The sequence below is a fragment of the Brachycentrus maculatus genome, unplaced genomic scaffold (assembly GCF_059751285.1).
Source record: "Brachycentrus maculatus isolate JH-2025_06_01 unplaced genomic scaffold, ASM5975128v1 h1tg000514l, whole genome shotgun sequence".
NCBI classification, from domain to species: Eukaryota; Metazoa; Arthropoda; class Insecta; order Trichoptera; family Brachycentridae; genus Brachycentrus; species Brachycentrus maculatus.
The window spans coordinates 775,932-802,500 of NW_028281260.1; the positions used below are offsets into that span (position 1 = coordinate 775,932).

The 26,569-nt window shown below is 29.1% G+C and overlaps 1 protein-coding gene across 1 annotated transcript in view; it reads right to left on the reverse strand.

Moving 5' to 3' along the window:
* mmd (disintegrin and metalloproteinase domain-containing protein mind-meld) overlaps positions 1 to 26,569 on the reverse strand; it is a 420,228-nt gene that overhangs the window by 81,653 nt on the left and 312,006 nt on the right. The window contains exon 7 of the mRNA XM_088272686.1: positions 5,611 to 5,680. Within this exon, the coding sequence (XP_088128812.1) occupies positions 5,611 to 5,680 (70 nt within the window). The remainder of the gene's footprint in view (positions 1 to 5,610; positions 5,681 to 26,569) is intronic.

The window sequence follows — 26,569 nt, forward strand, 5'->3', positions numbered from 1 at the left end:
TCCTTCACATCCATACATCTAGTCATACATGCCCTCCGATTACGCAGACTTTTGACACCGCCAGATTTTAGGTTCTGATTGATCTGATCGTGCCAAGTCTTTGTTCATAATTGTTGAAAATCGTATCTTAACGTTAAACAAGTTAAGGACAATGGATTACTGATATTTTATTTAAAGATAAGTATTTTTATATCGTATGTTACTTGTATTTACCTTTCTGTCCATCAACGAAAAATATTTACTGTCTTAGAAATAGTTGAATATGACAAAAGAATTTGATGTTTGTTTGAACTAACTCTATACTTAAATAGGACAATAGAAAACTTTTGTTCTTGGGTTATTTAAGCTATCCAAGTTGATTTAAGCCATTAGTGTCCTTCTTGATGAAGGGTAGAAGTACCTGTATCGAAACGTCATATTGTCACATTATTGGCAACTTTGAAGGGTTAAGTAGGATATTTAGGGTACCCTTTCATTCAATTCTATTCATCCTTTAATACTGTTTCTAAATATGTTTCACCATAGTTCCCACAATATTATTTAAATTGAGTTCCCTTACGTAGTTATGCATATTCCTTTCGGTATGTTGAAATAGGGCAGTATTTGAATTGTATCATTTTATGAGAATTCTCTCGTATTCTTATATTCACTGTATGAAGTGAAAACGTGAACATTTGAGAAAAATATGAAGGTTTGTATTACCCTTAAAAACGTATTGCTGAGCATCGATCACTCACGATTTTAACATTTTGTCTAGACACCTTTAACATTGCTTCCATTTGATAAAAAACACAATAAAATCAATTATATTAATTCCATGACAAACGTATCCACAATGATTAATTAAGCCAATGTAATCAATGACCAAATGTAGTGATTCAATTATCTACACTACGTAGTTAAATCGGTAACTTTCGTTTGGTATCCCTGCCCGGACTAAATTAACGATGAAGATGAAATCATCGTCGTACGAATAGAGTGTCCTTTCCACCAATGTGTGCGAATAAGTAATAAAAGAGATGAAATACATATGCGAACACAGAATGGTGATCAGGCTCGCTTTATTACTATTTATACCGTATTTAGTAAACGCCGTGTAATGAAAAAAGGTTTTTCGATTAAGTATGACTAATCGAAAGAAAACATATTTTTGTCTCACCCAAATTTCTTACCCACAAAGTTATCACAAGTTCTCACAAATTTTAACGATGATCTGAATGTACTTTCAATAGACATGGAAAATCGAATTCTAAAACCGTAGGTATGATAATGACTTCTTCAGAAAAAGTCGTTGTTTCATTCGGTTTTAAGATTCAATCATTTAAAGCTCTTCAAACCAATCGGTGCAATTTTTGTTGCCAACTGAGTTTTTCTGTTTCCTCATATATAAGACAATAAACATTTAAAATATAAGCTGGAATTAAAAATAAACCAGAAAAGTAAAGAAAATCACCTAATCTAGTAACTGAAAATAACCCATTAGAAGTAGGCAGTAGAGATAGGTAGTAAGGTTAAGCTGGTATTACTTAGTAAGGTACGATAGGTACTAGTTGCGTTTTAATATGTCACGCGGGTAAGTTAGGATAAGCACTGCTTTTTTGCCTATATGGAAGGCACGCCTCTGCCTGTTAGTCACATCTGTAAATAGATCTAATCAAGTCCGTTTTTATTCGAAAAGGAAATAAGTTGATGCTGCGAAATGTTATTTAAAAGACCTTCATCCTCCGAACAAAAGCTATAATCTATAAATCTCGGAGACATCTAGCGCATACATTCCATTTTCGCCTACTGTCTGCTTGCGAATATCCATAAATCGGCGTTTCAATAGCGTCGCATCCGCGGAACACCCAAATCTGCGAAATCAATAAAGAATAAACGCCTACTCCAAACACGCAAAAATCGACGAAATTCAAATATGGCATAGTTAAGTTTCCCCACGGAATATTGGCATTCCTTATTTCATTTCCAAAATGGCTGCCGGTTTAGCGCGCTTCGCGGACGGGCGCCATATTTGTCAAGGCAGATTGATGACTGTAAATGATTAGACTATGTTTCTTAAGGTTAGTCACGTCATGTTTTTCAAAAGAGTTATGTCCTTTGACAACTGGGTAAAGGAAGAAGTACAAACCATACATGTTAAAGCACGTTGTAAAATCTGTCGCTTTATCATAGGATAAATACAAAGTATTTTGTAACTTCATGTCTAGAAAAAAGAAACAACAATTAATGTTTTCATTGACAAAAAAATCTTAGAGATTTATTTTGATATTTCAATACAAAAACGATTTTTCGATTATTCTGTGTTAGAAAAAAGTGATATGTTTTGACAATAAAACCTACTACTACTACAACATCCACTACTACCATCTCGCCGTTTCCCAACAGGGGTAGGCAGAGAGGATGGGACGCCACACTCTTCTGTCCTAACATACACTCGCCTCCTTCACATTTATATATCTCGTCATACATACCCTCCAATTACGCAGACTTTTGACACCACCAGATTTAAGGTTCTGATCCCATTTTTTTGGTCTCAGAAAAATGTTTTCATTTATGTAGTTATTTCAAATTATTACTTTGAAATTAATTAATTAATTAAGGTAAGATGATAAGAGATGTGCTTTTACTATTTAATATTATTCATTTTGTAAAAAGATATCTTAGGTGAATCACCTAATTTAAGGGAAATGAAACACAAAAACAGAGTCACCTATCGTATTTCTTGTAATACTCCCAGATGTAAAGAAGTAAAAACAACTAGAGGGCACGTGTTCTAGAATATAAGTACATTAGGGGAGATAAATTTGTTAAAGAAAATTTCCTTTTGACTGTAGAAACTTTGCTCACGAATATTAAATTACATATAAAGCGAACATTAAAATATTTTCCTGCTGTCTATATACATATATATATATATATATATATATATATATATATATATATATATATATATATATATATATATATATATATATATATATATATATATATATATATATATATATATATATATATATATATATATATATATATATATATATATATATATATATATATATATATATATATATATATATATATATATATATATTTATATATATATATGTGTATTTACATATATATATATATATATATATATATATATATATATATATATATATATATATATATATATATATATAAATTTATATATATAAATATATATATATACATATAAATATATTAATTTAAAAAAAATAAATCCTTAAAAAAATATCGCACTTCAATTTGATATTTTATGCAGAGTTTAAAAATAGTAATAAGAAAAAACGACCTCTTAATGTATATAGTTACGCACGCTGTATTCAGACACAGTAATATTTATTAGAAATGGAAATTAAGTAAAAAAAAGTTTCTTTCCTCAGTCCCACAATTCTTTCTCTCTCCTTCTGTACGTGTGATTCAGCACGAACCATTAAATAAGAGGAAAAGTGCGAAAGAGCTATAAATAAATGATAACGAGCCATTTACATTATCCCAAATGTACGAGAAACTCGGGCTCGTCAGTTACAGACGCGAATGTTCTAAGCTCACTTCTTTTTATCTGAGGAACAAACAGCAGAAAAACTCCTAAACAAAACTACAAAGAACAAATTTCAAGAGCACGCTCGATTTAAGACAAATACGATTTCATATGTTTTGCTGTTTTATGTTGGGTTAGCCTTTTCTTATTTTCTTCCCTTGGATCCATTGTATGTTGACTCTATAAGGATATGAGAGCTGCATTAGATTCAAACTGGAAAATTGAATCCGGCACTCTAGTTATTTGGTTGAGTGAAGAGATAACAGTTTTATACCATAAATCTCAGGTTTTAAGTGGTATTCCACAAGTAACTTAATGTGATGGGAATACAAAAGTCCGGGCAAAAGGAAAAAATAATTGCTGTAAAACAACACACGTCATTTTGAACAAGCTGACAGTTTCAAATGGCGTTTTGACGTGATATTGAATACACTATTTACATGTTACTGTATGTATGTCCGCCTCCGTAGTGTAGTGGTCAGCGCGTTTGTCCGGGTTTGATTCCCAGGGGGACAAAAAATACGAGTGATTTTCACTCTCATATTTACTATCACCATGGACTGGTACAATTTATGATCAAGATTTAACTGCGTTGCTATGACGCAGTGCCTTATACACTATTGGATGCAGATAAAGGCTTAAAAAAGTCACAAAATCCGTATACTAAATATTACAAAATTATCAATGATTGCTTTAGGTCAGTCAATGATAGATTTTTATCAGTGTACATATCTTGACATCTTACTTTCCTACTACCTTCATATGAAACAACACTTCATTTCTTTTGAAATATCTATATTCAAATTTATTGATAAACGATTTTCGCGGCATGAATCTAGTGATTGTGAATAATAAAAAAGGATGTTTCATGTTTAAAAACAAAAAAAAAGTAAATCACTATCCAGATAATTTGGGAAGATAAAGGGGATGAAACAAATTAGCCTTGTTATTTATAGATCGAAAATATCTCATTACATAATAATCAGTGAGTAATACTGATACTTTTAGGAATGTGTAGATAAAGGAATACGATCACACGTTATATAATATTTTCGTCTCTTGGATAGTCGTTTTGGAACCGCCAATTGTTCCCTTATGTATAGTTGAGTAAAGTTGGTAAACCCTCTGGTTCCCTAATATTTATCTTTATTTACAGTGTGAGGAAACAAAACTATGAAGGAACATACGTGAAGGAAATAAATTCGTAAATATGTATATTTTTTTAATATAAAGCATGTATTGTATGTAAAATGATACCTCCTAAGAAATCTCGCTTCAATTATAAAAATCATATTTTTTTATGGGAAAACTTATTCAAAATGGGCTAAGAATCATTTTATAAAAATAATAAGAAGGTACATACATATTTTAAAATCAAAAGTAAGTAAAACTTTAGTAACTTACTCGAAAAAAGAAATATTTCATGGTAATAATTTTTTCAGTAAAATATATAACTGCTCCTTTCCTAAGTAAAAAAACGAAGTTATTAAAAAATACTCATAATAAGAATAACAGCTTATACGTGTTGTGTAAACAAAACGTTATGACACGTTGAAATTTCCTGTTTTTATTTTTTAAATAAAGTGTTTGAAATAAATAAGTTTCAATCAAAAACAAAAATCGTAATATTTCTGTTATCCGAGGTAGTTATTAAACGCTTACCATATTATGGTGTTGATTTATCTTTAAAAACACGAATATTTTAATGAATACAAAAAATATATTTACAACATATTGATAAAACTTTTTTGTAACTTTGTATGGATTAAAAACAAAAGTTTTTTGACGCTTAAAAGTGCTTTGGAAAAAACACGTTAAAAGTTTTTATAAATTCAATTTCATATTTGAAATTTATTTAGTGACGTAAACGTATAATTGAAGTAAACCTTACGAGAAGTATGATATGCATTCGAAGATGGCGCATATTTTCGATAAAATGATTCGATAATTTTTACGTTTATGATTATAAAAAATATATAAATGAAGCTAGTGTAATAAAAAAAAAGATTCTCGTATGTGAATAAGAATATACTTGAGTATTCACTCACCTGTTTAGAGATCTGTTCTGCTCCACTCAGTAAGAAATGTTTTTGCATCAGGTTTGGTGCCAGCAATTGTCTGTAAAAAGGAAGAAGAACAATTATTTCATATTTTTGTTCATAATTTTTCTCTCCACATCAAAGAACAATAGTTGATTTTAACAAATGATTTTATTTTATTTATTGTTTCGGCCTTCACTTTATGTAACTAGTCGTTAAAAATAAAAATAAATTAAATACTGAAGTGGTAAAAATAAACGAGTATTTTTATTTACAATTATGATGATTTAATGTTACTGTTAAATACCATTTGTATTTTCTCAAAAGTTTTCTTGATAATTCACCGAAAAAAACATGAACTGCTCCATTTATTCAGAATATTTTGTGTATGTCTAAATTGCTATTTAAAATTTGCTATTTAAAAAACAAAAATCGGTACAATATTAAATTTGGTAAATATATTTTTTTGTGAAATTATAAGCTTCATTAAAATTGAAAATTATAAGGACAGGCATCTTCCAGTATACTGAGTAATCCGAAAAGAATCTTGCATGCATTTAAAAATGAAAAAGTCTCTCTGCTAAATAAAAAGCTTACTCAAATAAACAGAGATACTGCCACGAACACAAAAATGAAGCGACTAATGAATTATATCATCTTTATTTGAGTTTAAAAATTTCGAGTTGTGTGATTGTCAATCATGGGTAGAATATGGTGAATGTTACACGTGTACAAAGAGATCACCAGCATATGATAGTTCGTTACCCCTGTAAATACCCTTACAATTACTTTTCAATTTCGGTACCATTGTAATGGTTTTTTTTAAATATTTTTTATTTTAAAAGCGTTATTATTATTGTGGTATGGTAATATAACTCTCTCCTTATCATTCACGTTCACTTTGCGTAATATCATTCGAAATATTTACGTTTCTGAATAACCATTTTCTTATCAGGTCAACTAAAGACTAAATAGAAATTACTCTAGTCACCTATTTATATCTTAAACAAATATTTAATACATCCTATATCAATAAAGAATCTTTGTAAAAATTATGTTTGTTCATTTTCTCTATACAATTCTATAAATAGTGAGTTGTTTGACGACCAATTCAATTTTATGAAGCACAGGAATGTTTTTCAACATCATCAAATTTTCAAACTCCTTTTGTTGTTTTTTCGCGTTACTCGGGAAATGTTTGCGTGAAGCAGGAGCTTTCAAATTGCGTTAAAATGTATTTGCGGAATGCTTTCCATTTAGCCTTACGACGTAAAGGAGTGCTTGCAACGCTAAGGTATTTGATCAAAGGTTAGCAGCCATTCCTCTCAAACTTGTATTTGAATATACAAGACTTCCTTTTCTTTTAGATGGTTTTATTATTTCATTTCCTGTTCGCTCCTACTAGAAGCTACGAAAATTCATGGCCAATGAAACAATTTATACGACAAACGTATTCTACTATGTTAAAATTTTTGCAAAACATTTCAGGTTTTTTTGTTTATTTGTCCGTCTCCGTAGTGTTATGGTCAATACACTCAGCTACCGTACTGGAGATCCCAGGTTCAATTCCTAGGGGGGGGGGGTCAAATGAATACTGTATTTGTGATTTTTCACTCTAATATTTATTCAATATTACCCTGGACTGGTGCCTAAAGCTGAGGTCTGTCCTTTCTTTCGTGTGTTTACGTTCAAGATAACACTGCATTTATATGATGCAGTGCCCTATGCACTATTGGGTGCGGAAAGGGTTTGAGGATGTTTTGTAATGATTGGAGTATTCATCATATAAACGAAATAAAAACTTGTAAATATGCTCAAGATTTTCATCTATATTTAAAATATAATTTATATATTTTAAGTATAGAGATACTTAAAATATTCTTTTTACAACTTTAACCAAGATTCAATAAATTTCTTGCGTATGCTATTCTTTTTTTCATAATCACAGATAATAATTTTTTTCAAAATAACATTTTAAATATATAATAATATGTCCACACTGGGTTATCCCGTGCTGAACGCACATGTTACCATTATTGCACAATCAATATTTTTTAGTTAAAAGTCTGTCATGAGTCATAGAATCATGGATGATATGGCCAAATGACACGATCTGTTTAGTTTACCACTAAATCTAATTATTAAATAAAAATAATGTTTTATTGAGAAATACAAAATGTTTCTCTGACCAAACGTTCGATTAAGTTTGATGTATTTTTAATCATAAAGTTCTATTAGTGTTTTTGTGCAGTGTATCATTTTATATCATTGATGGTATTGTATTAAAATATTTACTTAAATATAAAAAAAAAACTTTTACATTAATCCAAAAAAGTCGTGAAAAATTAAAATAATAAAGTGTTTGTATATACTAACAAATATATGTATTACTTTTGCTTTATAATTAGATCAAGTTTTGCATAAAAATCATTTGTTATTTCACGGACATCATTATGAATATACCAAAAATATGCTTAATTGAAATCATTAATCAAATTTCAGGAGCATAAAACAATTTTATTTCTTTGGAGAGATTCTTTTATATTTCACGCAATTCACGTAAAATTAATTTACTTGAGTCTACGGGAATGATTGATGAAAGAATTTGAGATTTTTAAATGGTTGCTAATTCCATATTAAAATTATTTCAATTAAGAAGTGAAGGAAATTTCTGTTTCTGAAAAACCTGGGTTTTTCGTATTCCCCCCCTAGGGAAAAGCGTCTTCCATTCACTCGAGTTGCAAAGCTCCACTCGGATAGTTGAAGCAAATAAAAAAAAGAATTTGTCAAAAATATGTAAGAATAGATGTGAGAAGATTTTTACGTGAAAGAGGGTACAGTTGCTTTTTGCTCTGTGTCTTTAGGAGTCACTCGAAAAGTCAGGATAAAGCTTAAGCCTGATTGTCAAGAACCGCAAGAAATATCCATGGAAGAAAGCGGTGATATTCATCCTTGGGAGCCTTTCATCTTGGTGGAGAAATTCATCGGGGGTGAGGAAAGTCCTCCCGACCGTTCCTATTTTGTCGTATTTCTCCCACTGGTATTTTTAGCATAATATTAAAAGTGTCGCGACGATTCCCCAAACAAACACGTGGAGAGAAATAAAATAAGACGCGCGGATGAGACTTTATAATCTCTCTTGAAAGGTATCACCGAAATGGAAGACAAAATTCATGAAATATCTCATACAATCCGCTGAAATGAATTCGTAATTCTGTCGGTTTAATTGACACCCAAGCATTGAATTTGAATACTGTTATTTAGATTTTAGCCAGGGATTCGCACATATGTAAAACACACGAGCAAAATACAATTTATTCGACAGCGAGTTAAGAGGAACAGCAGCGTGGAAAAATATTTAATCCCCAGTGGACATATATAAAAAAATCTTTTTTACTTACCCATTCTTTTCATTTGGGAAGAAGTAATTTAAAAAATTTCATTTACTCAATTCTTTTTAAAATGGCCTCAAATTTAATTCAACAATGTTTTTACTTTATTATTTTATTTTGATTTTCAGCAAGGTAAAAGGAATGGATAGATAGATATGATTTAAATTTAAGCGTATTAAAACATTAACATTTTCTTGTTTTCAAAGTTCTTTCTCCTTTTCTCGTCTTCTATGTGAGGCTTATATTAAACCGTGTTATCTTTTAATAACAGAAATTTAAAAAAAAAAAAAATTGGGATATTTAAAAATGTGAATGGCATTTAAATGAGTTAAATCAAAGATGCCTTAGTTAGAATTAGTTTCAATCAAAAAGATATAAATTAAACATATACCTTTCACCCACAAATATCTGTTTAATATTCATCCTTATCTGTACAAAAATGTGTATAGGGTACTGCATCACTTTAATGGAATGTTACTTTGATATTTACTTTATGACGCATTCAGGTACCAATCCGAGGTAATATTAAATTGATATTAGAGCAAATAAATACTAATATTTATTTTTACCTCCATGGGAATCGAACCCGGGAACCACTATTTATGGAGTTGGATATATATGATGTCGTTGTATCTGCCTTCTGATTTCCACGAGGTTAATTTCAATAGAAAATGAAACTGATGGAATGAAATTACATTAATCAAAGAAAATAAATAAGAGTCGGTGTTGTATGGCGTGAATTTTAAGTATTTCTGCGTCATTGATCTTGTGTGCAAAGAAGATTGATGTTCGTGTAATGATATTTATGGCTCGCGCCTTAAATCAAAGCATAATTTTATGTGCCTTGCACCATTAACCTACGGGAAATGTGTCGGAAATGGAAAGATTCCAAGTCTATTAGACTACTAAGTAAGATATATGTATTAAAGAAATCATCCCTTTTTTTCTTACCAGCGCCAAATAGTGCATAAGGAAATTGAATGTTTTGGTGTATTTTTTATTTTAATTGTTATTTTTTTGTACCGTGAATATCACATTAAAGCATTTTAGAAAAAAAAAACATGCAGGTTCAATTTTGATTAAATAAAACAGCGGAAGATAAAAATTAAGAAAATACATTGTAATTAAGTACATTAAATAATAGGATATTACATAACCAAGGTTGGAAAGACGGAATTATGTAGTGAAATTCAAGAATATTATCTCAATTGCCAAAATTAAGTTATACTTTAATTATTTATATATATATACATATATGTATATACATATATATATATATATATATATATATATATATATATATATATATATATATATATATACATATATTATAACCATTCCTTCTTTTTTGTTTATAAAGTTTAAAAAAAAAACAAGGTGACTTAACATCGGTTTAGAGAGAAACTTAAACTTTTCAAATAATCATCAACACAAGTTAATTGAGTTTAAAAAAAATTATTATTATTATTCAACAAACAGAGATAAGAAGTGATACTCATGTTTCCCATAGTAATCAAGTTCAAATACACAAAATTTTCAATTCTCCCACTTCCCAATATAACTCGGTTCTTCATAGATGGCAGTCAAAGGCCCAAACTTTTTCAAAGTCGGGCAAATGTTACTCTCATATATATCTACAAAAAATGCCTTTACTATACTTGAATGACAGTTGAAATGCTTCTAAAAGTATTTTCGCTTTTACAAAGTTTCTAACTGGGGATAGGGACGGATACCGACTTCAAAGGGTGGGGGAACCTAACAAGCCCTTGACACCCGAGTCTCGTCCGGTTCGCAATGGTGACCGCCTTCGTGAACGTAAGTTAGAGAAAAAAAAAAACAAAAAGTGGGTGAGTGTACTCGTACGTATCCCAAAATGGTTTAAACTGTTATCCATACTAATGTTGCATTGGCCCTGCATCGTATATAAAAAGTGTTATCTTAATCGTATCATACACGAAGGATGGGCGATCACCTCTGCGCTTCAGGGTAATAAATGTTATAGCTATCTCAACTTGATGTGAAACATCTATCGTTCCTCTTTATATGAAAAAAAATGGAAGCCTGATCACTCCAGAGCTTACGACCTGGAATTTGGCTGGCTTAAACAATCACTTTATACACTTCTGTAACGTTCGCCATTCTGCCCATTATTGAACATCCATATTGCATTAATTCTTGAAACCAGTATATATGCAATGGTCTGTGTACCTTTCACATATCGGTATAATTGTTAATACATATGGAAATAAAGCTGATTGTAGAGCCATCAGTTGAGAAATTAGTGAAGTATTCCATCTTTCACATAAAGAGGAACGATGGATATACCATATCAAGTTGAGGTACCTTTGATATTGAAACCTCATCCATAGGGTGATCATAATCCAGTGTCTCATATAAGAAGTAATATGAATATTGTTAAAAATCAATAAAAATGTATGTTTAAAAGTAGCTCATATTTCGAACCCGGAACCTGCAGCATGATAGCCAAAAACACTGACCACTTTACTAAGGAGGCAGAATAATAATACTAATCAATTCATTATATTTATTGTTACCAAAAAACGTCAACATGTTTCTATTTTACATCTGAGAATAACAAAACTGTGAATAAAAAATACGCACTAATGGAGGGATATACAGCTATATCGATTGCTGGGATATTTTTATACAATACAATATGTGGTGTAATTGTTTGTTCAGAGTAAGGTGAGGAAAACAGCTAACTAGAAGTGTTTTCGAAGCCATAGAAAGTTGTTCTAAACACAAAACTAAAATTTAAACTTTCGTCTTGGGTGTTATGTAAAATGGGAAACTGAAAACCCCTAGGAATATTTCGCGGTAAACAGCATAATTCTGGTTAGTTTGCTTCATACTTATACTATAATACTGCCTTATCTTTTGGAGATTCGTTCAAAATAAACTAGATTCGTTCATCCAAAGTTTTAAAGTAATGCAAAGTTTCACATCTGTACTTAAAATTCATCGCTTCAAACAGTTTCAAGTTAAGCTCATGAAAAATCCCATATGAATGTTGTTTTATTTGTTGTTATCTAACGATATTGTAATTTTTAATTCATGTTTAACTTAGTATGTAAATACCATTATTTCTTGAAATCCATTCTGACACACGTTTCGATGCATTCCGCATTATTTTGACAACACCGATGTTTGAAAATGATGCGGAGCGCATCGAAACACGTGTCACGATAAATTAATAAGTAAAACTTTAAAATGAATAGATTTTACCACAAAGTGACTTCCGAATCAATTGAGAAAGATATCTATTTTTTTCATTTAAGAGAATTAATTGCCGTCTTAAATAAATGAATTAGAAATAAAACAACATGGACAGATTCTTAACAATTTTAATACTTATAAAACAATACGATAAATCAATAACTAAACATTTCCCGAGTAATGTTGTTACCGACATCATCAGACTGATATTGTCAGTGTAATAGGTAGTAGTTGCATAGAGGCGATGCGAACTTGTTCCATTTGACGGAGCGAATTTGATCCGCAGGGGTTGAGTGCCACAATTAACCCCGGCCAATGTATCAATCAGGGTGGTTTTCTTCCTCGCGTACGACGTGTCATCGGCATCAATCCCGAAACCACCCTGTACCAACCCCTCCCCTACACTTCGACACCAACGTTTCTGAGTGCCGTTTAACTATAGCGTTCTATATGTTTAGTAGCATCACACTCGATTAAAGTTAAAATTAAATATAGCCAGTGACATGTATACTGATTGACGATACTGTGAAAACTATTATTAAAAAAAAAAAAAACTTTAAGGAGAAGTTGAGCATTCATACCACCATAAAAAAAAATTATGTATTATTTCTCATTTCAGAATTCACAATGACCATCACCTTTTTCTTTTAATCTGTGTTTTTTTTAATGATAAAAAGATGATACAACCTAAACCTCTCTTTATTCTTCAATGTTCTATGTGTTAAATGATTATGTTTCATATATCAATACACGTGTCACAATATATTTGAATACAAAGTTATATTTAACGTGTAACAGTAAAATTTAAAATGCAAAGATATCTAACATATTACCACGACTTATTACCAGGTGATTCATAATTTTTTTTCTTATCAATAATTACAATATTTTACAGCAAATTTTTGTATGTCATTAAAAATAAATATATTTCATTTGAATTATGATCACTGTATTTTCTTTTGTTGAATATTTATTTTTGCTTTTCATATATTTGGATATGATAATTCCTTTTTTTGAAAACATGTAAATATACGCTTTTGAATCTTCAAGATGAAAATGTATTAAAATTGATATCTTTTAAGAATGGTTCAAAAAGGAGCAAGCGGGCGGAAGTTTTTAAATTTTCTTTCACGACGGGAATCTAGCATTTTTCTCCTTTCTAAAGTGTAATATGTAAACCCAACGAACGGAATGAAGGTATGCGTATTGCTACGTCACAATACAAAGTCAGACCTGGCGGTACAGGATTCCCAGATTCAATTCTCAGCGGGACAATGGGGTCAACAACTAATGGGGTATTTTGGTCCGAGTAAAAACGCCATTCATTAATCACGGGGTAACAAGACCACGTACGTCATAACTATTCAGAGACGGGTTGGATGGGGCGGACGAAGGTCGGCCGCCTTACTCACTAAGTGTGTTTATGTGTACCAAATTCACGCCGGTACAGACAAATTTCTTTGATCAGTAACTTCGCCGAACAACGGTTACTTCGTTACTTGGCAAGTTTACGGTTTATTAGGGGATAATGAAACGGGGCAGCTTAACGTTGATGGATTGATTGATATTAAAAGTTTAAGGAATCATTTAGCCGAATGAGATACTAAAGCGTTTCAGCCATTTGAGTATCCTCGTGATCTGTTGGGAGAGAGATATCAACTTAAATCACCCTTGTTTTCTTCCTGAAATTAATGAATCTATATACCGTACTCGCCACTCTTAACTCGAAATAATTATGTATCAACAGCGAGATAATGACCCATTCATAGCGGAATTGGGAATGGCGAAATATTTTGAATTTGTTATTCAGTTGTCAGTTATATATTTACTTGTATGGTAGGAATAGAGAATATTGTGTGTTATATTTTATGAAATCCTTTGTATACTAAATTCGTGAAGAATACTAAACTATATTTCAACTGATGTATCGTAACAGAATATTGACTAACTGATTTATGATATACGTATATCCTTTATATTTTATGTATGGGCTTTTCAAAATACGTCTGATATTTTTTTATGGACTGGTTTCAAGAGCTAAAAATAAAGTTCGCCAAAAAATATTTTGTATTTTCAATTTGTCAATCCAAATGTTGTTTACTGTTTAAACATCAACGTAAAAATATCCTTCTGTACAAATTGAACGGGAATAGTTTTATACTTCCGCGACCTATTGTTGAATTTGTTTTGTTCACAAGATCCATTGATAACGAAAATCCGGAGTAATTGTTCGAAAAATCAATAACTCCCAACGAACGAGCTTTTTCATTAGAATGCTCCAGGGTTGCAAAAAAGTTCAAAATAATTTGGATTATTTTTGGATAGTTAATTTTTTTAACTATCCAAAAACATTGAAATTTATTCTAAAAAAGGCCATTTTTCCATACTATTTTTACTTAATTGAGAGATTATATTTTTGTGTGATTGTTAACGACCATATTGCTTGATACATAAGTCAAATAATGAAATCTTAATGGAATGTGGAGTCTTGTGTGACACATTTTTCCCTCTTGCTACCTTGCTTACAGTACGATGGTTAAAGTAATGGAAAATAAACTAAATCATTTCACTAATTGATTCGGCAGTCACTTTGTTGTAAAATCTATTCATTTTTAATAAATGTTTTACTTAGTAAATACCACTATTCTTAAAATCTGCTGTGACACATGTTTTGATGCATTCTGTATCATTTGCTGTTTGAAAATGATGCGGAATGCATCGAAACACGTGTCACAGTATAAATTTAAGAAATAGTGTTATTTACTAAGTAAAACATCAATCAAAAATAAACAAAATCAATTAGTTTAATGGGAAAAAACCAATATTGTTTATCTAAAGCTGCTTGACGAAAACCTTTGTTGTTAATCTATGAGTATAAGAATAGTTGAATAATCTTTCATGTCCCTTTTCTTCTTCCTTGGGGAGCTGTGCATCACTCTCTGTCATCTGATCTGTCTATATACTCAAGTTGAACCATGATGAATGTTATTTGCGATTGTATGCCCTATCAAATTATTCCATAAATTATTTCCTTTATACCTAATTTATAGTATATTCTATGGTTGCCACTTATTTCTTATTGCTAATAACACTTAAATTTATCATTCTATACAAAACAGACAAAAAAATGTATTTTGTTTCCAGTTATTAATTTTTAATTGAGAAAATATGATCGTAGACTTTCATAGTTACAATAAATTATACAAACACCCTTTTTGAGTTATCCCGCGTATTTTTTATACTAAGATACTAGCGCTATCTTAAGAAAGGTATGATATTGAAACTGTGAGATGTAAAAAGTGAACAATAATTATTTTCTACGAATTTATCTTGTATCAAATTTATCAAATCTATATCAGTTAAATTTTAAATGATCAAAATTTTAATGAGAAGAACTAAATAATACATGAGCTAGCCCAAAACATATATATTTTCTAATAAATTATACTTTTTTTTTAGAAAATCTGATTTTCCCATAAATTTGCTACTTTTACATTTATTTTTTAATTAAATAATGTTTTATAACGAATATTTCATCACTCTTGAAAAAAAAATGTTGGTAACAATAAAACCAGGTCGCTGGTCAAATAAAAAATACTACACAAATAGTGCCGGGTTGTGGTCCCGTGGTTAGTGTCGCGAACTCTTCAGAGTTTCTCGATTCAAACCCACTCTACTACAATTTGATACCTATTTTTAATAATGAGCCGCTAAGGCACACAGAAATAGTATGAAATTAAAATATTTTGAAATATTTGTGTAAATAATCAAAAAACAAATATTTCTCTTTATTATAAAAAATATTGAAACTACCTTTTTTAATTATTTTTTCCATAAAATTTGAATTCCTGGAATTTAAAAGAAAATCATTTCTAAGATATACATTTATTTGCTCGTTTAGATGAAGAGGACATTAAAAAAAACATTTTCACAAAAATGTTTTTTACATAAATCATACAGAGCGCACTGTACTAAGCACGTTCTCATTTGACTGAGGGCTTAATTCGATTAATGTAGAAAATGGAAGCTAATGGAAAAATTAAGATTGCTTCGCAAAACAAACCGACGCAAAATGAGGAGCAGTATTTCAAAAATAAAGCCGGATTGTAAATGTGTTCCGACCATTAAGGTTAAGTTAGACAGAAACTTGGCGAGTTCAGCGAAAACATTCTCATTTGCAAATGCTTAAAGGGAGACGAGAAGGGAAGTAGAAGAAAGTTCGTGGCCACCGAGAAAATTTAGAACCGAAAATGAATTGAAAAAGGAAACCGCATTTTTCAGAACGCAAAATGGTCTAACGTTCCTCAATACAGCAGGTACCGATGTATTGATTAGCGAGGCCGCCACTCGAGAGAACTAGTTCCTTTGACTTGAAAATGATGTGAAAAGAAAGTAAATGAGAGGCTTCAGTGCTCGAGTGTGCTTCATACTTCCCTTGCATCAATTAAGATGAACGAATCGAGGAAAATATACGACATCTTGGAAAAAGCTATAATTCCACGTAAAATTGTGTACCTTTGAAAATAATTTGTAAAGATGCACAATTCTACGAATTACATACATTCCGTTAAAATTGTTAAATTTAAATTAATGCGCGTCTTTTTTATTTTCAATATAATCAAAGGGGCATGTTAACTAAATCCAAGGGACTACCATTTGAGACGAATAATAACAAAAGCTGTATGTGACGTCACGTCATCTTCGGATGATTATATGTAATACTGTGGTGGCAGATAGTAACAAGTAAACCTTTGATCTCAAACGTCACTTGTGATGAGATTACAAATTAGAACTTGTTTGGGTAAAATAATTTGATTTATACATAATAATAATTATAATTTAAGATAAGATAAGATAGTGGGATATTTACTTAAATTCGTAAATACCTTTGAGTTCATGGAAAATGGATTCATTATATATTATGAATATATATATATATATATATATTTATATAAATATATATATATATATATATATATATATATATATATATATATATATATATATATATATATATATATATATATATATAAATATATATAAATATCTATTTATATTTATATATATATATATATATAATATATAATATATATATATTTATTTATATATATATATATATATATATATATATATATATATATATATATATATATATATATATATATATATATATATATATATATATATATATATATATATATATATATATATATATATATATATATATATATATAAATATATATATATATATATATAAATATATATATATATATATGTGACGAATTATCTTATAAAAGGGAACTATTTTTAACGTACATACTATTATATATATATATATATATATATATATATATATATATATATATATATATATATATATATATATATATATATATATATATATATATATATATATATATATATATATATATATATATATATATATATATATATATATATATATATATATATATTGACCGATAATTTTATGCCCGTAGGCTTCTAAAACAATCGCCTGAGAAAGGTTTTTCCTTATCATGTAATGTATGTTAAGGCTTTTGCAGACGTGGGTTAAAGCTTTTTACTTGAACACCCCAAATATGTTATCATTATCAAGTACTATAAATTTCGTTCTTCCAATGTTTATTATAGGTGGATACAACTTGGATTATTAGTGTTTGTCGAAGTGCTTAGTAAGTTTAGAGCATATGTGCTTTGAAGTACATAATTAAAGACTTTGTTCATAAATATCATTTGACGGTAGTTGTATGAGTCCCGATAGCATACGGCTTGTTTAAACATAAATTGTTGGTAACAATTCCTATATCGTACCTCATTTAATATATTCATTTAATTGTACTAAGGATAAATAGAAACTGTCCTAAATTTATTTGTTAAAGATGGTTAGTCTTAATTTTGATTATTCCGATAACATGGAATTTTCATATCCATAATTTTTTGCGTGTTTAAAAACTTTGCTGTATAAAACTGTTAAATAATATATCAGTAAGGTTTTTTATGTGAACTTTATCATTATTCGTTAAATTAATTTATGTTGATGAAAATAAATTTTTTATTTATTCCAACAAAAAAATTATATGTGTGTGTAGAGAGCAGGAAAAAATTTAAGTATTTTTTTTCGACAATCATGGATCACTACCTTTTTGTTTCTTAAAAAAACCGAAGCCTTAAATGTTGGGTACATGAAAAATATTTTTATAGAATTGTTACATAAAAATCAATTTTCCATAAAATTGCGAGCTTCGTATAACTTTAGTAAGAGCGATCATCTCATGATTGCTCTAGGGAAAATATTTCATCCCACATAACGTTTCTAAGTAAAATGAAATTATGTATTTTCTCAACGAATAAATCACAGCTTATTCAAAAGGATATGTTGTAGAAATGAAAAGAGCAACACTTTTTTATACGCAAAGGTATTTGAGAAAATTCTTCTGTTTAATATATCTTAAAATTTTAAATGATTTCGTCTTGGTTTTACGGGGGAAAGTTTCAACCTTTATCAAGAGATAAAGTAAAAACAGTTTCTTATCATTAAAAATAATGAGTTTTCTCATTTTTTTACGTTTAAAGTTTTAATGAAGGTCTCAAAGTTCACGAAAACAAAATATTTTTAAGTGTCTTTTCAATGTGACTTAAATTTGTCAGGTTATCAAGGGCAATCCAAATCGTATCTTTTCATCTCCTTTCATCCGTTTCAACAACATAATATCTAGTTTTTAGAAATACTCGCATTCCTAAAAACCTTTTTTGCTAAAAACAAACGATATTGCTTAAAATTCTTAATAATCAGTGAGTAATAACTAGTATGAGAATGAACTGAGTGTTTTTAGATATTTCATTACTATTTCTATCGTGGATTCGCTGAGAGTCACCAAAAATAAAAAGGTAGTGAAATTGAGGCAGATTATATAATATGAAATGAAAAAAAAAGAATTATTTATTTATTTATTTTATGTTAAAAAAATAACTCTTTCAATAAATAAAAAAAGAGATTTCTAGATATAGGGAATGAGAAGTTGGTTTCATTAAGACAGCTAAATAATAATTGTCGTTTTTTGTTATTGATAAAATTGAGATTTAAAAAAAATATCGTCGAATTCATACAAGCATGGACACAATACAAGAATATAAGGCAAGATAAATATAAAAAGCTACCGTTTAGAATAAAACGAAAAAAATAATACTCAACATTCTTTGAAGAAACAGGTATCTCAGACGATATTTTTTGTCTGCCTCCGTAATGTAATGGTAAGTGAGCATAACAACTGTGCTGGGAAGTCTTGAATTCGATTCCCATGAGTAGGGGTAGAAAATAGTGATTTTTCACTCTCATCCTATTTTAATAATACCCTGGACTGGTACCTGAAGTGAAAGTACTGTACTAAAATTTATCACATTATCTTCATGTTTGTAACGATAAAGACATCACTTCCAAACAAAAATACTTTTTAAAAACAGTGTATATGATAATATTTTGAATAAAAAATCCATAATATTGGATAATTGGAATGCGAAGTATGGATGAAGGGAGGAGTATTTTTCTTTAAATTATACCGGAGGTATTGTGCGAGTATGAAAGAATAAAAAATAAATTAATTTCCCTTTTCCGATAAATTGAGCCTAGCTGTCATCTTCCTATAACAAGTGTACTACATTTTTTACAGCTCTCGTAAAACTTTTACAGCACCCAAAGATAATTTCCCTACAACACGCCAATCTTTATTACATAAAAGGGATATTCCAATTTTATAGGGTGTTTTTCCCGACAATCCATGTAGCTTCAATAGGCACGTACACATGTTATTGGAAATTTAAATTTATCACGGCTTTATAAAATAAATAAACAAAAATCTCCTCACCCTAAGCTCGAAAGGGGTATCTGCATTACATTTTGAAAAGTAAGTCATTTAGCAATTTATTTATTTTTTCCTGTTAAATGTAACCTGTTTTTATTCAAAATACATAAATAACTTATTGAATTTTTTTTAAATAAGAATGTTTACCGTATAAACATAAGTATGATTCAATCAACCCTTTTAACAACAATTTTTTTTTTTAATGACGTTAATTGAATATTCTTAGTGGTGACTGAATCTATGACTCTTTGTTATACATTTTTATATATACGAGTATATATACATATATATATATATATATATATATATATATATATATATATATATATATATATATATATATATATATATATATATATATATATATATATATATATATATATATATATATATATATATATATATATATATATATATATATATATATATATATATATATATATATATATATATATATATATATATATATATATGTATATGTATTTATATATATATATATATATATATATATATATATAAATATATATATATATATATATATATATATATATATATATGTATATGTATTTTTATTTTTTTAAAATTTATATTATTAATTTCTCAAATATCAAATAATAAAGCTGTTAAATTGACTGTATACTTTGTGGTCTATTTTCATACATTCAACTCGACATGCGTAAATAATATTGAGTTTTGTTTACATAATCGCTCGAAGTTCGTTATATTTCAATTAAATTCGGATCGAATGTAATCAAACCATCCATTATTTACATATCATGTAGATATAGTGTATGTATGAATTTTAAAAATAGAAAACCTTTCATGAATTTAATTTATTTATTATTTTGTACAATCATTAACCGATTCCAATATTGTGTATAACATGTAATTAAAATAAATATACTTTTTCCAACATCATGTATGAATAACCATATTATAATAAATGTTATGTAATTACTTTTGTACACAAACGGAAAGAATTTTAAAGGTAAAATGAAATAGTGACGACGAAATTTTATCGTTAGTCAAATAAACAAGTAGAAAATGTAATATAATCGGTGTTTTATCGGTGTTTCACCCCACCATTCTTTTCAGAGGAATAGAAAGAAATTTTGAGGAAGAGGGTATTTTTCTTTGACCTGATTGACTTTGACAGGACTTTACAATATTTAAAAGAAAAACAGCACAAAAAATCATTTATATTATGAAAGTTTTACATTGGACTCTAATTCAGTCACGATAAATTATCAGATTTATTAATCAAAGAACGCTTACCTTGTGCAATTATACTAGTTTGAATGATTGCGAGTACGAAACTCCGAATATCCTTGCCGTATAAAGTATTATTCCTAGAAACTTTTCAAATAGCTAGTCACTTCTGTAAGCTTTTTCACTTATGTAAACATGTTATATCTATGCTTTCAAATATATTCCTATTTTATACTTAATTATTTGATGAGATATGTACCACTGTAATCAAATAAGAGTTATAATATGTTATTAATGAAACCCGAAAAGATAAATAAAAATGAAATAAATTCTCAAAGAAGAAACATTAGAAATTAAACTTTTCATGTTTTGCGAATGATTTTGACATAAAATAATTGAAATAAAGAGAAAGTCAATACTTTATAACAACATTTTAAATGAAAATGGTTGAAGTTTGTTTATTTTGAATTTAAAGTCATTTATTTTTTTTTACTTAAACACCATAATTATGAGGACAGGGCATCCTCGTCATCTTTTTGACCTCTTAAATTTCGAAAAACAATTTCTCCATCCTGTTTATTGATTAAAGTATACTAATTGCTAACGATGTAATATTTTTGCCGAGCTTGCTTTTGACACATTTAATATAGACACCTCTCTACAATATTCCATTAAAAACCCATTTAAGATATTTGACGCTTATAATTTGTCTACTGTGCCTGACATGTGAATAAAAATTGTGAAAAAGGTAACCTTACATTTATAAATTGGTAAACATTGAGCTTTTATTTTTCAGGTTATTCGGTGTACCTTCTACCACCTAAGGGTGCTATGGAAATAAAGTTATTCATTCCAACTAAATGTAAGTAATATTGACATTTAACTACAACATTTTAAGTGTGTCCAAATACTTGTTAACAAATCAAGATTATATCCAATTAAAGGAGTTATTTTTCGTATTATTTATTGACATCTCATCAAAGATGATGAAGAATATGAGAATCTGGGAATTTAAAGTCATTTTTTTTAGTTCAAAAAAGAAAAAAACAAAAATTTACTCAATGTAAAATGGAATTCTGAGCATTTCAGACCTTTTTTTAGATGGGAGTTGCATTTGTTATTTACATTGTTTATTATATACAAGGTTTATAAATACTCCTTGTACATAATAAACAATGTAAATAATAAATGCAACTCCCATCTAAAAAAGGTCTAAAATGCTCAGAATTCAATTATTAAAAAATATAAAAATGAGAGATGTTTCATATTAAGTTGAGACACTTATAATATTGATATATTATCCGCAGGGTGAATAATCCCGTATCTTTCATGTATTAAATGTTCAATCAAATACAGCTACTAATTTAATTTAATTGTTAAAAAAAACACATAAAAATCAATATTGTGACAGTTGTTTTGCCTAGTTGTGGCATTTTCAATCGACGTAAAAATTTCATTGATTCGGCAGTCACTTTGCGGTAAAATCTATCCATTTTTAATTAATGTTTTACTTAGTAAATACCACTTTTTCTTAAAATATACTGTGACATGTGTCTCGATACATTCCGCATAATTTTCATACGGTGTTTGAAAATGATACGGAATGCATCGAAACACGTGTCACAGTAGATTTTAAGAAAAAGTGGTGTTTTAATAAGTAAAACATTAATTAAAAATGGTCGAAAAAATTATCACAACATTAATTTTGATGTGTTTTTCAACATCGAAAGCTGTCCCACCACATGCCCAGATCTGATACAGAAGCATCTAAGCTTCCTGACAGATCTGCTCTTGCTAAGGAATTTTTTTTTTAACTTAGTGCGAATTTTATTGAAAATGTGAAACAATATAAAATTGTACCCCAATTTTACTGTGAATTTACATTTAATAGCTTTCAATATACCTGTGTGTTTTTCATCAATAAAATACAAATGAGTAGACCCAAAAATCTGTGTTTGATTCAACAATGAATAAATAAATAAAATGGAGTTCTACAAATTAAACGGCAAATCAATAAATATCCTATGTCTTGTTTTTCTTTTCAATATTCTTTATTTTGCATGATACGGTAATTCAGGACCCCGGAGTCCAGGTGGGCACTTATTCCAATCAAAACCTGATTTGTTTCTAGTACTCCCTGTCGCTCGCCGTTAAATTAGATTTCGCTATTGTGGTCGAACTAGCGCTAGGCTTCGGCTCGGTCCGTCATTTGCCGGGGCGACAGCCCGCCGCGACCCAAATCATTTTGAACAGAATTAGGGGCTAGCCCCTGAAATCCCAACCCCCTCACGCCCGAGCCAGTGCGGTTGAACATTTCCACCGCTGGGTTTTTACGCGCAAGGCTTAGCTTAAACGCTTTTTATTCTTGTTATTCATATCCACCCGTTTTGTACCGAAACCCCACATTAGCTAGTCGCCTATAACCCACAATGGCGAACCCTTCCAACCGCTTTTGTATAATAGTTTCCCATTGTAAAAACGTCTTTTTTTCTAAAAACATAATTCTATTTGCAGGTAGCTACTTTTTTAAATTACATCAATATTTCTCAATTATTATTAATATTTTATCTTAATAAGGATTAAGAAGAATATGAATGTCTGGGCATTTACAGGGCTTACGACCTAGTAATAGGCTGGTATTAGTGATCACCTTACACACGTGTAACATTCACCAATTTTACCCATGATTGACAACCACACTACTCAAATTTTTAGAAGTTTTATTTATATAATCCAATTTCAAAATATTGTTTTTGAATCACTAGAATTTCACTAGAGACATCTATTGGCGAGATGAAAAGAAACTATTTATTGAGCAGAAATTCAAGAAAAGACAGAAAATATCCTTTTTTATCTTATTATTTAAGCTTATAATTTTAACAGATAATTTATTAACAACATTTTGAGTGTGTCCAAATACTTGTTCACAAATCTGGATTATCTCAATAGGAGTTATTTTTCATTTAATTTATTTAATAAATGCTCATTTAGTAAATGCTCAGACTTCTATATTCTTCTTCATCTATGTTGAGATGTCAAAAAACAATTTCAGAATTTCATATATGTTCATATAAAAACGATGTTTCGTCTAGATTGAGTCGCCCATAATATTGAATTTATGTTTGAAAATAATTAGGATTATTCATTATTAACCCTGTGAAATCATACATGTAATGTATTATCAATGTTCTCATTACCACACAAAGGTGTTGCTATATTATAAATATAGGTAAAATATTCTCTCCGCGTCCTAAAATGATAATTATGTTTAAAAATAATTAGGATTATTCATTATTAACCTTGTGAAATCATACATGTAATGTATTATCAGTGTTCTCATTACCACACAAAGGTGTTGCTATATTATAAATATAGGTAAAATATTCTCTCCGCGTCCTAAAATGATAATTATGTTTAAAAATAATTAGGATTATTCATTATTAACCTTGTGAAATCATACATGTAATGTATTATCAGTGTTCTCATTACCACACAAAGGTGTTGCTATATTATAAATATAGGTAAAATATTCTCTCCGCGTCCTAAAATGATAATTATGTTTAAAAATAATTAGGATTATTCATTATTAACCTTGTGAAATCATACATGTAATGTATTATCAGTGTTCTCATTACCACACAAAGGTGTTGCTATATTATAAATATAGGTAAAATATTCTCTCCGCGTCCTAAAATGATAATATTGGGTTCTCGGCAAATACGAGAAGGAAGCCTAATAGTTTGTATGGACGCTGGCTATATTGTGTTACCTCTACCGTTTCACAACCACTTTGTTCCCTGAATATCAAAAATAATCTAATACCGCGTATGTTACCGCTCAAATGCAGGTTAAAAATACCAAATAAAATCCAAGAATATCGAAAAATACTTTTTATCGTCATTTCAAACTTGCAATCTTATTTATTGATTTGGCGTTTAATTTGTAGAACTCCATTTTAATTATTATTATTATTATTTTTTTATTATTTTTTGACATCTCATCAAAGATGAAGAAGAATATGAAAGTTTGGGCATTTACGGGGCTTACGACCGTCATAGGCTGGTTTAAGTGATCACTTTACACACGTGTAACATTCACCAATTCTACCCATTATTGACAACCACACTACTCAAATTCTTGGAAGTTCTATATATATGAACCAATTGAGAAACTTTGTTCTTGAATCACTAGAACTTCACTAGAGACATCTATTGGTGAGATGTAAAGAAGCTTTTTTATTAAGCAGAAACTCTTATATTAGTATGTGAGATCCGAATCCTGGATTATAATCACACACATGAGAAACGCCAGAAAATACCATTTTCATTTTTATTATTAAGCTTATAATTTGACCAGATAATTTATTTACAACATTTTGAGTGTGTCCAAATACTTGTTCACAAAATCTGGATTATCTCCAATTACAGGAGTTACTTTCATATTATTTTTTGACATCTCATCAAAGATGAAGAAGAATATGGAAGTTTGGGCATTTACGGGGCTTACGACCGTCATAGGCTGGTTTAAGTGATCACTTTACACACGTGTAACATTCACCAATTCCAACCATTATTGACAACCACACTACTCAAATTCTTGGAAGTTCTATATATATGAACCAATTTAGAAACTTTGTTCTTGAATCACTAGAACTTCACTAGAGACATCTATTGGTGAGATGTAAAGAAGCTTTTTCCATTTTAATTTATGTTTTAATTTTTACGAAGACATTCGTTTGAAAATGCCATAACTAGGCGAAACAATTGTCACAATATTAATTTTTATGTATTTCCGTTCATAAAATACAACTTAGTAGACTCAAAAAATCTGTGTTTGATTTAAAAATTAATACATAAATTGCAATCTTATATTGATCCATCCATACGTCAGATTGAAAACACAATAAGTATTGTTTGGTTTCAAAAATGGACTTAGATGAAGAAAAAATTATAATTAGAGTATTCATTATCATAATTGAAACTTGACAAAGAGGAAACTTTGACAAAGGAGTGGACATATCCTATTTAAAAATATTCCTTCAAAAAAATAAACAGATAAATTTCTTATGGTATATTGCGTAAGAGTATTTTTTCCAATACAAATAACCATTGCACACATCCTATATATTACAGCGTAAAAAAACAGTATGTTTATCAGGAGCACATATAAATATTTCAGGATAAATGGTCAAACTGTGCTACGATGCAAAAAAAATCACATCTGTTGTAGATTTTAAACTATATTGTTGTC